A 14,356-nucleotide genomic window follows, 5' to 3' on the forward strand; every position below is an offset into this window, starting at 1 on the left:
AGTGGGCTCACAGTCTAAAGGGGGAGACAGACAACAAAACAAAACAAGTTGACAGATGTCAATACCATCAGAATAAATAGAATTATAGCTATATACACATCATTAATAAAACAGAGTAATAAATATGTACAAATAGACACAAGTGCTGTGGGGCTGGGAGGGGGGTAAGGCGGGGGTGCGATGGGGAGGGGAGCGGGAGGAGAGGAAAAGGGGGGGGCTCAGTCTGGGAAGGCCTCCCAGAGGAGGTGAGCTCTCAGCTAGCTTGGCCATGAGATTGGACACAGTCAAGGTCCCACATGGGGCTCACAATCCCAATCCCCATTTTAAGATAAAAGGGGAGTTGCAGCATGGCCTAGTGGAAGGAGCACAGGCCTGGAAGTCAGAGGATGTGGGTTCCAATTCCGTCTCTGCCACATGCTTGCTCTGCGATCTTGGGCATGTCACCTCGCTTCCTCTGACACTGTTACTTCATCTGTAAAATGGTGATTAAGACTCTGAGCCCCATGTGGGACAGGGACTGTGTCTGAACTGATTACCCTACATCTACCCCAGTGTTTAGAACAGTGTTTGGCACATAGTAAATGCTTAACAATTACTACAATAATTATTATTATGCTGATTGTTATCACTTTTCATTATTATTAATATTTTAGGGATTAGGTAACTGAGCCACAAAGCAGCGAAGTGGCCTGCCCAAGGTCACCCAGCAGACAAGTGGCAGGGCCTGGATTAAAAACCAGGACCTTCTGACCCACAGGGCCGGGCTCTATCCACTAGGCGGCGCTGCTACTCCCCCAGATCTTCATTCTGTCTCTCCCCACTCTAGTCCATACTCCATTCTACTGCCTGAATCGTTTTCCTTCAAAAACATTCAGACAATGTGTCCCCGCTCCTCAAGAAACTCCAGTGGTTGCCCATCCACCTCCACATCAAACAAAAACTCCTCACCATGGCTCTAAAGCACTTAATCACCTTGCCCCCTTCTATCTCGCCCTTGCTACTCTCCTACTATAACACAGCCTGCACACTTCGTTCCTCTAATGCTAACCTTCTCACTGTACCTCGATCTCATCTATCTCACTGCCAATATCTCGCCCGTATCCTACCTCTGGCCTGGAATACCCTCCCTCCTCATATCAGGCAGATAATTACTCTCCCTCACTTCAAAGCCTTATTGAAGGCTCATCTCCTCCAAGAAGCCTTCCCTGAATAAGCCTTCCTCTCCTCTTCTCCCACTCCCTTCTGTGCTGCTCTTGCTGGTTTCTTCATTCATCCTCCCTCCCATTCCCATGGCATGTATGTATATATCTTTAATTTATCTATTTATTTATTTATATTAATATCTCTCTCCCTCTCTAGACTGTGAACCTGTGGGCAGGGAATGTGTCTCTTTATTGTTTTAGTGTACTCTCCCAAGCACTTAGTATAGTGCTTTGCACACAGTAAGCACACAATAAATATGATTCATTCATTCATTCAATCATATTTATTGAGCGCTTACTGTGTGCAGAGCACTGTACTAAGCGCTTGGGAAGTACAAGTCAGCAACACATAGAGACAGTCCCTACCCAGCAACAGGCTCACAGTCTAGAAGGGGGAGACAGACAAATGAAAAATGCCCAAAGGCATTTTCCCCCAAGTGCATAGGCAGCAGAAAGCTTTTTGCATAGGAAGCAGAAGGGAGAGGGAGTTGGGGAAAAGACAGCTTAATTGAGGAAGGGCGTTGGATTTGGCAAGAAGAAGGTTATTGGTGATCTCAGAGAGGGCATGTAAAGATGAGATCAAAGGGAATTCAGAAATACTTATGAGCTGGTATATCAATCAGTGGTATTTTTGAGCACTTTCGGTGTGCAGAACACTGTATTAAGCACTTGGGAGAGTAAAATACAAGAGTTGGTAGGTGTGATCCTTGACTCTGAAAAGCTTACAATCTACAGGGGGAGACAGATATCTCAAAATCAACCTTCTCCACCTGCGCAACCTACTCCATTCCTTCGCACATAATCAAAACTCTTGCCCCCTCCCTTCTGCCTTCCCTAACAGCCATCTTCAACTGAACGCTCTCCAGTGGCTTCTTCCTCGCTGCTTTCATGCACACCCTACCCCTACCCTAAAAAAGCCCTTCCTTGGCCCCTCGGCTCCCTCCAGTTATCGCCGCATCTCTTTCCTAACATTCCTTTCCAAATTCCTTGAGCAAGTTGTCTACACATGCTGTCTCAAATTCCTCTCTTCCAGTTCTCTCCTTGACCCTCTCCAATCTGGCTTCTATCCCCTTCACTCCAAGAAACGGTATTCTCAAAGGTCACCAATGTTCTCCTTCTTGCCAAGTTCAATGGCCTCTGTTTCATCCTAATCCTCCTCAACCTATCAGCTGCCTTCGGCACTGTTTTCCACCCCCTTCTGGAAACATTATCCAACCTTGGTTTCACTGACACTGTCTTCTTCTCATTCTCTTGTTATCTCTCTGGCCATTGATTCTCAGTCTCCTTCGCAGGTTCCTCCACTGCCTCCCACCCCCTAGCTTTGGGGGACCTTCAAGGTTCATTTCTGGGTCCCCTTCTATTCTGCATCTTCATCCATTCCCTTGGAGACCTTATTCGTTCCCACGGCTTCAACTTCTACCTCTATGCAGATGATGCTCAAATCTCTATCTCCCTCTCTGCAATCTTGCATTTCCTCCTGCCTTCAAGACACCTCTATGTGGATGTTCTCCGATCACCTTAAGGTAAACATGCCCAAAATAGAACTCCTTATCTTCACACCCAAACCCTGTCCTCCCCCGACTTTCCCATCACTCCAGATCTTTTCTGTGTCACAAGCCCATAATCTTGGTGTTATCCTTGACACCGCTCTCTCATTCAACCCACATATTTGATCCATCACCAAATCCTGTCGGTCCCACCTTCACTACATTGCTAAAATCTGCCCTATCGTCTCCATCCAAACTGCTACCATGTTAATAAAATTACTTATCCTATCCTGCCTGGATTCCTGCATCAGCCTCCTTGCTGACCTCCCAGCCTCCTGTCTCTCCCCACTCCAGTCCATACTTCCCTCTGCTGCCTGGATCCTTTTTCCACAAAAACATTGAGGACATATCTCACCCCTCTTCAAAAAAACTCCAGTGTTTGCCCATCCACCTCTGCATCAAACAAAAACTCCTCACCATTGGCTCTAAATCACTCCACAACCTTGCCCCCTCCTACCTCACCACTCTCCTCCTACAACCCAGCCCACACACTTTGTTCCTCTAATGCTAACCTTCTCACTGTACTTCTGTCTTGTCTATCTTGCCACCAAACTCTCACCCATGTCCTGCTTCTGGCCTGGAATGCCCTCCTTCCTCAAATCCGAAAGACAGTTACTCTTGCCCTTTCAAAGGCTTATTAAGAATAACAATGAAAATAATGATAATGGTATTTGTTAAGCACTTATTATTTTCCAGGCACCGTAATAATAATAATAATTATGGCATTTATTAAGTGCTTACTATGTGCAAAGCACTGTTCTAAGCACTGGAGAGGATACAAGGTGATCAGGTTGTCCCACGGGGGGCTCACAGGCTTAATCCCCATTTTACAGATGAGGTAACTGAGGCACAAAGAAGTTAAGTGACTTGCCCAAAGTCACATAGCTGACAGTTGTCAGAGCAGGGATTTGAACCCATGACCTCTGACTCCAAAGCCCATGCTCTTTCCACTGAGCCACACTGTACTGGGGTGGGGTGGGGTGGATACAGGCAAGTTGGGTTGGACACAGTCTCTGCCCCTTGTGGGGCTCACAGTCTCATTCCCCATTTTACAGTTGAGGTAACTGAGGAATAAAGAAAAGTCACTCGCCCAAGGTCACACAAACAAATGACAGAGCCAGGACTAGAACCCATGACCTTCTGACTCCCAGGCCCATGCTCCATCTTCTATGCCATGCTGCTTCTGCTTGTTGAAGGCACATCTCCTCCAAGAGGCCTTCCCTAAGTCCCCCTTTCCTCTTCTTCCATTCCCTATGAATTGCCCTAACTTGCTCCCTTTGTTCTTCTCCACTCCCATCCCCACAGCACTTATGTTCATATCTGTAATTCATTTATTTATATTTGTTTCCCCACTCCTCTAGACTGTAAGCTCGTTGTGGCAGGGAATATATCTGTTTATTGTTGAATTGTACTCTCTCAAGCACTTAATACAGTGCTCTGCACACAGTAAGCACTCAATAAATATGATTGAATGAATGAATATTAAAAGTAGATTAGGGATAGGGAGAGTAATAGAGAATAAGCATGGGGCTAGGGTGAGTGTCAAGGTCCTTGAGGGGGAGTATACAGCCAAGTTCTTAGTGTACACAGAGGGGAAGGCAGATAGGGGAAATAGTTTAATGTGGGATAACCTCTTGGATGAGATGTGAGTTTAGGGCAACTTTGAAGGTGGAAAGTGTGGTGGAACATTGGATATGAAGGGGGAGGGAGTTCCAGGCCCAAGGGAAGATGTGGGCAAGAGGTCGGTAGCAGGATAGAAGAAATTGAGGTACAGAGAGTAGGTTGTTATTGGAGCAGAGAGTGTGGATTGGGTTGCTTGAAGTCGGTTGAGGTTAGGTGTGAGAAAAAGCCGATAGAGTGCCTTAAAGCTGATGTTGAGTTGTTAATACAGAGGTGGATGGGCAACCATTGGAAATTTTTGAGAAGTGAGGAGACACGGACCGAATGTTTTCAGATAAATGATCTAGGCAGCAGAGTGAAATATGCACTGAAGAGAGGAGAGATGTAGGGAGGTTAGCGAGGAGGCAAAGCAGTAGGCAAGGCAGAAAATGCTTGGATCAGCACAATAGCAGTTTGGATGGAAAGGAAAGGGTGGAATCTAGAGGTGTCATGAAGAGAGACCAGACAGGATTTTTTGTCAGATTGAATGTATGGATTGCATTAGAGAAATGTGTTGAAGATAATGCCAGGGTTATGGGTTGGTGAGATGGGAGGATCATGGTCTACGGTGAGAGGAAAATCTAGACATAAATATTCTGTGCCATCTCAATTTTTTCAACTGTCATCATCTGCTGCTGATAAGCCATCATTGTCTCCGTCAGATGAATCTTCAAACATAGTGCTTAGTTCAGGGCTCTGCACATGATTGACAGGCTCTGCACATGATTGACACTCAGTAAATATCACTGATTGATTGAGATGGAGCATTATCTGAAGATAAGATCCAAGATATGTCCACTCTGATAGGGAGCTGAAATGGATCAATAAATATCAGCAAGTGAAAGGAAGCGGTTATTCAGAGTAGTGTAGTAATAATAGTATTTATTTAGTGCCTATTATGTGCCGAGTACTGTACTCAATGAGAATTAGGCCTGAATCCTGACCCCCAGAGGGCTCACAATCTAAAAATAAAGGAGGGAAGTAGGCCCGTGACAGACAGCTAGGGAAAGACCAAACAGTAAAAATGCCAAACAGTACAAGAGATAAGGATGACAATGAATACAAGAGTGGTAGGGCACTGGGACTGGAGGAGCAGAATATCATGCTCCTCACGGTTCAGTCCATCAGGCCCAAGAGTGACAGTGGCAGCCACGGCCACCCCTTCCCAACACTTTGAGCATTGCGAAAGCCTTATGCTGCAGGGGTTTCCTCACCCTTCCTGGGCCGGATCAGGGGCCAACAGGATTCCTGTTGGCTTGGGATTGGGCAACCGATTACCTGCTTGTCTCCCCCACCAACGCAGTCATGCAGGTAATCAATCAGTCATATTTATTGAATGCTTACTAGAGTCTGTGGCACCCTTGCTCCATAATATTAGAGGGCTAAGCGAAGTTTAATATGGTGTTCTGCAGTAAGTAAGTGTTCAATAAGTACCACTGATTGATTGAGAGACAAATTAGTCTTCATCACTGACTTGTTCCTGGCTGGCTCATTCCTCCTTGCCTTCACTAAGACCTTGTTCCCAACTCTCCTGCCACTCTCTCTTAAGAGGGGCTCCCTGCTTGCCCTGACTCTCAGGGGAAGGAATGGAGGAGTAGCTTCCCTATTCCCCACTCCCCCCAAAGTTGTTCTTGTTCTATCCCAACCCTTTTTTCTTACCTTTCCTTCCTCTGAATCCACCTCACTTGCCTCTACCAGCCTCTACAGCTACTAGTTGCTGTCACCCACTGCCTTCCTGATCCCACCTCTACATTTCTCCTTGACTTTGACATTTTTCTCTCAATCCTACTTTTATTCCATTCTTCCACTCTGATTCTTGTGGCCTGCAGCCTTCATGCTGATGATCTGTCCTGCGTGACTCATTCCCTAGCCCCAGCCTGCTGGGACTTCACCATGCTGGAGTATATAAGCATAATAAATTCATTGACATATTCCAAAATGTAAATATATGATTTAAATGGTAGCCATTGATACCCATGTAACAGGTGAACTTCATTCCCTATTTACAGAGGAAATACTGGTGCACATCCTTACAAAACTGGATCACCGTGCAGTCAGTGTGAAGAAGGGGACACATGTCAGAACAAACAATGTAGTAAGTAAAAAAGTGTATGAAGGAAGGGGAAAAAAGATATTGAATTATTTGGGAAAGGTTGGGTTTCTTACTGCTACAAGGGAGTTAAGGTCTAAATGTTTCTATAGAAATGAAATTAGTTATTGAACCATGTATGTTTGTACAGATATATTACTTTATTTTACTTGTACATATTTACTATTCTGTTTATTTTATTTTGTTAGTGATGTGCATCTAGCTTAACTTCTATTTATTCTGATGACTTGACACCTGTTCACATGTTTTGTTTTGTTGTCTGTCTCCCCCTTCTAGACTGTGAGCCCATTGTTGGGTAGTGACCATCTCTATATGTTGCCAACTTGTATTTCCCAAGCGCTTAGTACAATGCTCTGCACACAGTAAGCGCTCAATAAATACTATTGAATGAATGAGTAAAGGTGGAAATAAGTTCACAGTGAAATGATAGGGCTGCATTATATCTCTCTTTGGGAACTGATTTAGGGAGACAACGTGCCTAATGGAAAGAGCAATGGGTGTGGAGGCAGAGGACTTGGGTTCTAATTCTGGCCCCACCCCTTTTTGTTTGTTTGTTTTAATGGTACTTACCAAGTGCTTATGGTGTCCCAAAACACTATACTAAGTGCTGGGGCAGATACATGATCATCAGGTTGGACACAGTCTCTATCCCACATGGGGCTCGTAGCCCAAGTAGGAAGGAGTAGGTTATAATCCCCATTTTACAGATAAGGTAACTGAGGCATTTGTCCAAGGTCACCCAGCAGACAGGTGGCAGAGCTTGAATTGGGGTCCACGTCCTCTGACTCCCAGGCCTTTATGCTGTTTTCAGTAGGCCACGCTGATTCCTTGTGTGCTATGTGATGTTGTACAAGTCATTTAACTTCTCTTTGCTTCAGCTTCTTCGTATGTAAAACGGATTAAATGCATATTTTCCCCAGGGAGGATGGGGATTGTGTCCCATTGCATATATTGTATCTGCTCCAGTACTTGATACAGCATAGCTTAGTGGAAAGAGCGTGGGCTCGGGAGTCAGAGGACATGGGTTCTAATACCGGCTCTGTCACTTGTCTGCTGGGTGACCTTGGGCAAGCCACTTAACTTCTCTGTACCTCAGTTACCTCATCTGTAAAATGGGGATTAAGACTGTGAGCCCCAAGTGGGACAACCTGATTACCTTGTATCTCCCCCAGCACTTAGAACAGTGCTTGGCACCTAGTAAGTGCTTAACAAATACTATTATTATTATTATTATTATTATTATTATTACAGTGACCCATAGTAAGGACTTAAATTATACTATTATTGTCATTAATACTATCATCATTATCATAGGTTTGTACACAGTATTCTAAAGGAATCTTTGGAAACTTTTTCACATATTGTCTAGCCCAATCAAATATTAATAGCTTGAAGATCAATTTTGCATACAGATGCTTTTCATGAAGTCTTGGTGTCTTGCCTATAGGCCCAGTGATTTATTTCTGTTTCAGGTAATGACAGTTTTGGATTAGGAATGAGGGAATAGTTTGAGATATCAATTATTATGCATCTTATTATTAAATTGAGCACATTATTTTAAATATAGTATATTTATATAGTCTATAAATGTATATATAAGTAAATGCATTCCTTTGACTTATATACAATTGGTTCCTGCAAATGTCTTGAAGTGGAAATGTGAGTTGAAATGAATTTTCTCATAGGACAATGGTCTATGTGTCAGCTACCCCTATTTTTACCTTAAATATGCAGAATTACTTAAAGCTGTAAATGAGTACATTAATATTTGCATGTTGAGTTAGGGAGGTTCCTCGATAGAATAGCAGACTTTTACTTCATGGGAAGTTAATGAATATGTTGACCCTTCTCACATGACCCTTCTCCCTGGCACCCTCAGGTCTCTCCACTCTGCCTCCTCTCTCTTTAAACTTTCTCCTCCATTTCCCCTATGCTGTCCATAGCAGATTTTAAAATTGTTTCCCCCATTTCCCATGGCTTTCATGCACGCCCTCTTCATCCTCCATGCTCTGGGGTTCATGCCATAAAGGAGGCTAGTGTTGACTGAAAAGTTGAAACTTTTGAAAAGTTGAAAAGCTGAAATAGTGGGTAAATTTATTTAAGTGCCATTCATTTATCTGTGATATTTCTTAAATCATTGACTGTGTTTTCAAGTTTATGTATGGAAAGTTATTTAAAAACATGAAATATGACATATTGGCAGATCTCTGATCCTTCCAGTCCAGTATTTAGTTTCTGACAGCCAAAATAGTGCTTGAAGAAACAGTGTAATCATTTCCCTCCTAATGGTTATAGATATACCTTCTAATATCCCTAATATCTCTTTCCAAAAACCCATCAGGACATATTATTAATGAATCTCTCTAAACCTTTTTTGAATATTTTAATATCTATAGCATGCATAAATTATCCATATCCTTCTGTCCCGAGGTGACCCTGGGGTACCGGCTGTCTCAAGGTCAAAAACTATCTTGACCTTGACCTCAGGTGACCACCTGAGCCAGCAGGCGGAACTCGGAAGTGAGGGTGGGATACCGCCCCCATGACCAATCTGCTAGATTGGCAGCCCAAGCCGGGAATACAGAAGATGTCCCTCGCCCCCGTGCCAATCAAATTAGGTATGGAGGAGCGGGGAGGGCAGAGATTGGATAGACTGAGGCCGGAAGCTGGAATGGCCTAGGGGCACAGGCAATAAATACCTGTCGCCTCTGACCTTCGGGGTCAGAACACCAGGACGCGAAGCAGCAGGAGCAGCCACTGCAGCAGCAGCAGCCCACGTGTCTCTCCCTGCCCAGAAGGCCAGATGCCTGCTCTACAACTAGAACCAACCCACTGAGGCAAGGGCCACGGGATGGGTGAATGTCTCATGGGTGGGACCCAGGTACCCCGCTGCTGATGGGAATCATGAGTGGCTTTCTCCCATGTAGGGAGAGCACATTGTGAGAGCTAGCCGCCCACCACGTGCGCGGGTAATGTAATGAATTCTTCCCATGTGGGAAAGTAAGTGGATTCTTCCCGAGTGGGAAGTACACATGGGTGAGAGCTAGCCGCCTCACCCACGCGCGATTAACATATGATTGTGTTCCTCCCATGTAGGGAAGCTCTAATATTGCTAATTGATTATATTCCTCCTGAAAGGGAAGTTCAATCCATTGCACCTAAACAATTACATAAATTCAATTCGCCTCGCGGAATAAATTTTATATAAAACTCAGGCTTTCCGTCCCCAGCCTCTGTCTCTCTCTCTCTCTCTCTCTCTCTCTCGCCTCGCTGATCACTGAACGAACCCGTCCCCGGACGATGGGTGACACCTTCCTAAGGCTAATGATATTTATGAGAAGCAGCATGGCTCAGTGGAAAGAGCCCAGGCTTGGGAGTCAGTGGTCATGGGTTCTAATTCCGGCTCTGCCACTTGTCTGCTGTGTGACCTTGGGCAAGTCACTCAACTTCTCTGTGCCTCAGTTACCTCATCTGTAAAATGGGGATTAAGACTGTGAGCCCCATGTGGGGCAACCTGATTACCTTATATCTACTCCAGAGCTTAGAACAGTGCTTGGCACATAGTGAGCACTTAACAAATACCATTATTATTATTATTATTGTTATGTTTGTGCAACTTTCTGCACTAAATTCTATATGCCTGTGAAAAATCAAATGTGTGAAAACCTGCTTCCTTTAAACTTCAATTCATGTTACTTTTTTATGCAATTTAGTGTACAATTCTGTTTTCACTTTGTTCACACCCTTTATGATTTTGTAGACTTCAGTCAGGCCTCTTTCCAGCTTTCATCTTTGCAGATTAAAAAGTCCTAAACTTTTTAGTCTATTTTCACTATGAAGCTTCCTTATCTTTGTGATCATTTCTATTATTTTGTGTTTTCCAGCCAAGGATCTTTACTGCTTTCTCCAAAGTTCCCAAGTATATGGAATTTGGGATATAAAGCATAGAAGTGGCGTGGCTTAGTGGACAGAAAAACCATTATTATCAAAGGTCTTGGGCCTGGTAGTCAGAGGATCTGGGTTCTAATCCAAGCTGCATCACTTGCCTGCTGTGTGACTTTGGGCAAGTCACTTAACTTCTCTGTTTCTCAGTTTCCTCAGCTTCCTCAGCTGTAAAATAGGGATTAAATACCTTTTCTCTTTTTTAATGGTATTTGTTAAGTGCTTACTACCTTCCAGGTACTGTTCTAAGTGCTGGGTTGAATACAAGCTAGTCAGATTGGACACAGTCTGTGTCCAGGGTTTACAGTCTGAGCAGCAGAGTCAGGATTTGAACCCAGGTTCTTCTAACTCCTAAGCCCATGCTCTATCCACTAGGCAATACTGCTTTTAAAAAAAAATTAAATTATGGTATTTATTAAATAGTTACTATGTGCCAGGCATTGATCTAAGCACTGGGGTAGATACAAACAAATTAAGTTGGACACAGTCAATGTCCCACATGGAGTTTAGAGTCTTTTCCCCCATTTTACAGGTGAAGAAACTGCTGCTTTTTTCCTACTTAGACTGTGAGCCCCATGTGGTTCAGGAACTGATTAATATTAGGCCATAATGCCGCGAATGATTCTGGAATGAAGCTTAAATTGCATGTATGTCTGTGATAAAAAGTATACCATGATGTAGCCATTCAGGATAAATCTCATTTTTGAGAAACATGACATCATGGATGCATTGTTTGGTATGCCTATAATGGATTTTGAGCACTGTACTTAGTATGTTCCTGGATATTTCAAATTCTTTTCAAATGTTATAAAACCTTTAGTTCAATCCAGATAGTATGTTGTCTGTTGTACTTTCCCAAGTGCTTAGTATAGTGCTATTTGCACTCAGTAAGCACTCAATAAATACCACTGATTTACTGGTATAAATAAATATTATTTATTTTATTTTATTTGATGTCAATATTGATATCAAATTGACATCAAATGTATTGAACAAATGCTAGTAACATTTTGCCTTCTTGCTGCTAGTATTCATTTGCACCCTTCCTGAAAATGAGAGAGAATACTACCTCACAAACTTTGAGAGCCTCCTAAGATTTTCTTCCCTGAATGTAATCCTCCAGGAGGTCTTCCCTGATCAATCAATCCTCCCCCTCCTCCACCCCTCACCCCCAACGATCTGGCCTCCTACTTCATTAGTAAAATTAACTCCATCAAGTCTGAGCTCCCCAAAGTCACTCCTCCCACTTCTCCAACCCCCCTGCTCTCAACCCTCTCCGCTACTCTCCCATCCTTCCCAGCAGTATCTCCAGATGAGATCTCCTCCCTCTTCTCAAGTGTTATTCCAGCCACCTGTGCTTCTGACCCCATTCCCTCTCATCTTACGAAATCTCTTGCCCCTTCCCGCCTCCCTTCCTTAACTTCCATCTTCAACTGCTCACTCTCCACTGGTTCCTTCCCCTCTGCCTTCAAACATGCCCACATCTCCCCCATCCTAAAAAAACCCTCTCTTGACCCCACCTCCCCTTCTTGTTATTGCCCTATCTGCCTCCTACCATTCCTTTCAAAAATCCTTGAACAAGTTGTCTACACCCGCTGCCTCAAATCTTCAATGCCAACTCTCTCCTCGACCCCCTCCAATCTAGCTTCCATACCCTGCACTCCATCGAAACTGTCCTCTCAGAGGTCACCAGTGACCTCCTGCTTGCCAAATCCAATGGCTCCTACTCTATCCTAATCCTCCTTGACCTCTCAGCTGCCTTTGACACTGTGGACCACTCCCTTCTCCTCAACATGCTATCCAACCTTGGCTTCACAGACTCCGTCCTCTCCGGGCTCTCCTCCTATCTCTCCGGCCGTTCATTCTCAGTCTTCTTTGCGGGCTCCTCTTCCCCTTCCCATCCCATTACTGTAGGGGTTCCTCAAGGGTCAGTTCTTGGTCCCCTTCTGTTCTCTATCTACACTCCCTTGGTGACCTCATTTGCTCCCACGGCTTCAACTATCATCTCTACGCTGATGACGCCAAAATCTACATCTCTGCCCCTGCTCTCTCTCCCTCCTTTCAGGCTCGAGTCTCCTCCTGCCATCAGGACATCTCCATCTGGATGTCTGCCCGCCATCTAAAACTCACGGCTTCAACTATCATCTCTACGCTGATGACACCAAAATCTACATCTCTGCCCCTGCTCTCTCTCCCTCCTTTCAGGCTCGAGTGTCCTCCTGCCTTCAGGACATCTCCATCTGGATGTCTGCCCGCCATCTAAAACTCAATATGTCCAAAACTGAACTCCTTATCTTCCCTCCCAAACCCTGCCCTCTCACTGACTTTCCCGTCACTGTAGACGGCACTACCATCCTTACCGTCTCACAAGCCTGCAACCTTGGTGTCAGCCTTGACTCCACTCTCTCTTTCACCCCCACATCCAATCCGTCACCAAATCCTGCCAGGCTCACCTCCACAACATTGCCAAGATCCACCCTTTCTTCTCCATCCAAACGGCTACCTCGCTGGTTCAATCTCTCATCCTATCCTGACTAGATTACTACATCAACCTCCTCTCTGATCTCCCATCCTCCTGTCTCTCCCCACTTCAGTCTATACTTCATGCTGCTGCCCAGATCATCTTTGTGCAGAAACGCTCTGGGCATGTTACTCCCCTCCTCGAAAATCTCCAGTGGCTGCCTGTCAACCTATGCATCAAGCAGAAACTCCTCACTCTCAGCTTCAAGGCTCTCCATCACCTCATCCCCTCCTATGTCACTTCCCTTCTCTCCTTCTATAGCCAAGCCTGCACCCTCCGCTCCTCTGCCACTAACCTCCTCATTGTACCTCGTTCTCGCCTGTCCCACCGTCGACCCCCGGCCCACATCCTCCTCCTGGCCTGGAATGCCCTCCGTCTGCACATCCGCCAAGCTAGCTTTCTTCCTCCCTTCAAAGCCCTGCTGCGAGCTCACCTCCTCCAGGAGGCCTTCCCAGACTGAGCTCCCTTTTTCCTCTCCTCCTCCCCATCCCCCCACCCTACCTCCTTCCCCTCCCCACAGCACCTATATATGTGTTTGTACAAATTTATTACTCTATTTTACTTGTATATATTTACTATTCTATTTATTTTGTTAATGATGTGCATCTAGCTTTATTTCTATTTATTGTGATGACTTGACACCTGTCCACCTGTTTGTTTTGTTGTCTGTCTCCCCCTTCTAGACTGTGAGCCCATTGTTGGGTAGGGACTGTCTCTATATGTTGCCAACTTGTACTTCCCAAGCGCTTAGTACAGTGCTCTGCACAGAGTGAGTGCTCAATAAATACGATTGGATGAATGAATGAATTAATTAATTTCTCTTCCCCTGAGGTTATACATCTCCCTCAAACTGCCCCCCGCACCCCTGCAACACTCCTAGACCAACTACATGCTTCTGTACTCTGAACCTCCCTTAGAATTTTTGAATACATGAAATGAATCAATCAATGGAGTTTATTGGCGGCTTACTGTGTGCAGAGCATTGTACTGGGTATTCACCCTGGTGTGTTAGCACTAACTCATATGTATCTACTTCTTCCTCATTTCTGTAAATTATTTCAGTGCCTATCTTCCTCACTAGATTGTAAACTACTTGAGGCTTGCAGTAGTATCTGCTAACTCTTATCACACTCTCCCACGTACTTACTGTGGTGCTCTGCTCACAGTAGCTGATCATTAAATATAATTGATCATTTGAAAGCAAAACTAGACATTTGTTCTGATTGTCTTAGTGTGCTTAACTTTAGTGCTCTACAGATGTATTTCCAGTAAACCCATAGAGAGGTCTGTTTCTCTTTCCAATTTCTGGGGGCCTTTATGTAGAACATCATTTATTTTCCCTACTTCTGCTTTGAAAAAGGCTTTATTCAATTTA

The 14,356-nt window shown here is 44.5% G+C and overlaps 1 protein-coding gene across 1 annotated transcript in view; it reads left to right on the forward strand.

Annotated features, from left to right (window-relative positions):
* LOC119936898 (GLIPR1-like protein 1) overlaps window positions 1-14,356 on the forward strand; it is a 29,769-nt gene that overhangs the window by 13,779 nt on the left and 1,634 nt on the right. Inside the window, exon 4 of the mRNA XM_038756458.1 lies at window positions 6,418-6,503. Coding sequence (XP_038612386.1) covers window positions 6,418-6,503 — 86 coding nt within the window. The remainder of the gene's footprint in view (window positions 1-6,417; window positions 6,504-14,356) is intronic.

Source organism: Tachyglossus aculeatus, chromosome 14, assembly GCF_015852505.1.
Source record: "Tachyglossus aculeatus isolate mTacAcu1 chromosome 14, mTacAcu1.pri, whole genome shotgun sequence".
Classification (NCBI taxonomy): Eukaryota; Metazoa; Chordata; class Mammalia; order Monotremata; family Tachyglossidae; genus Tachyglossus; species Tachyglossus aculeatus.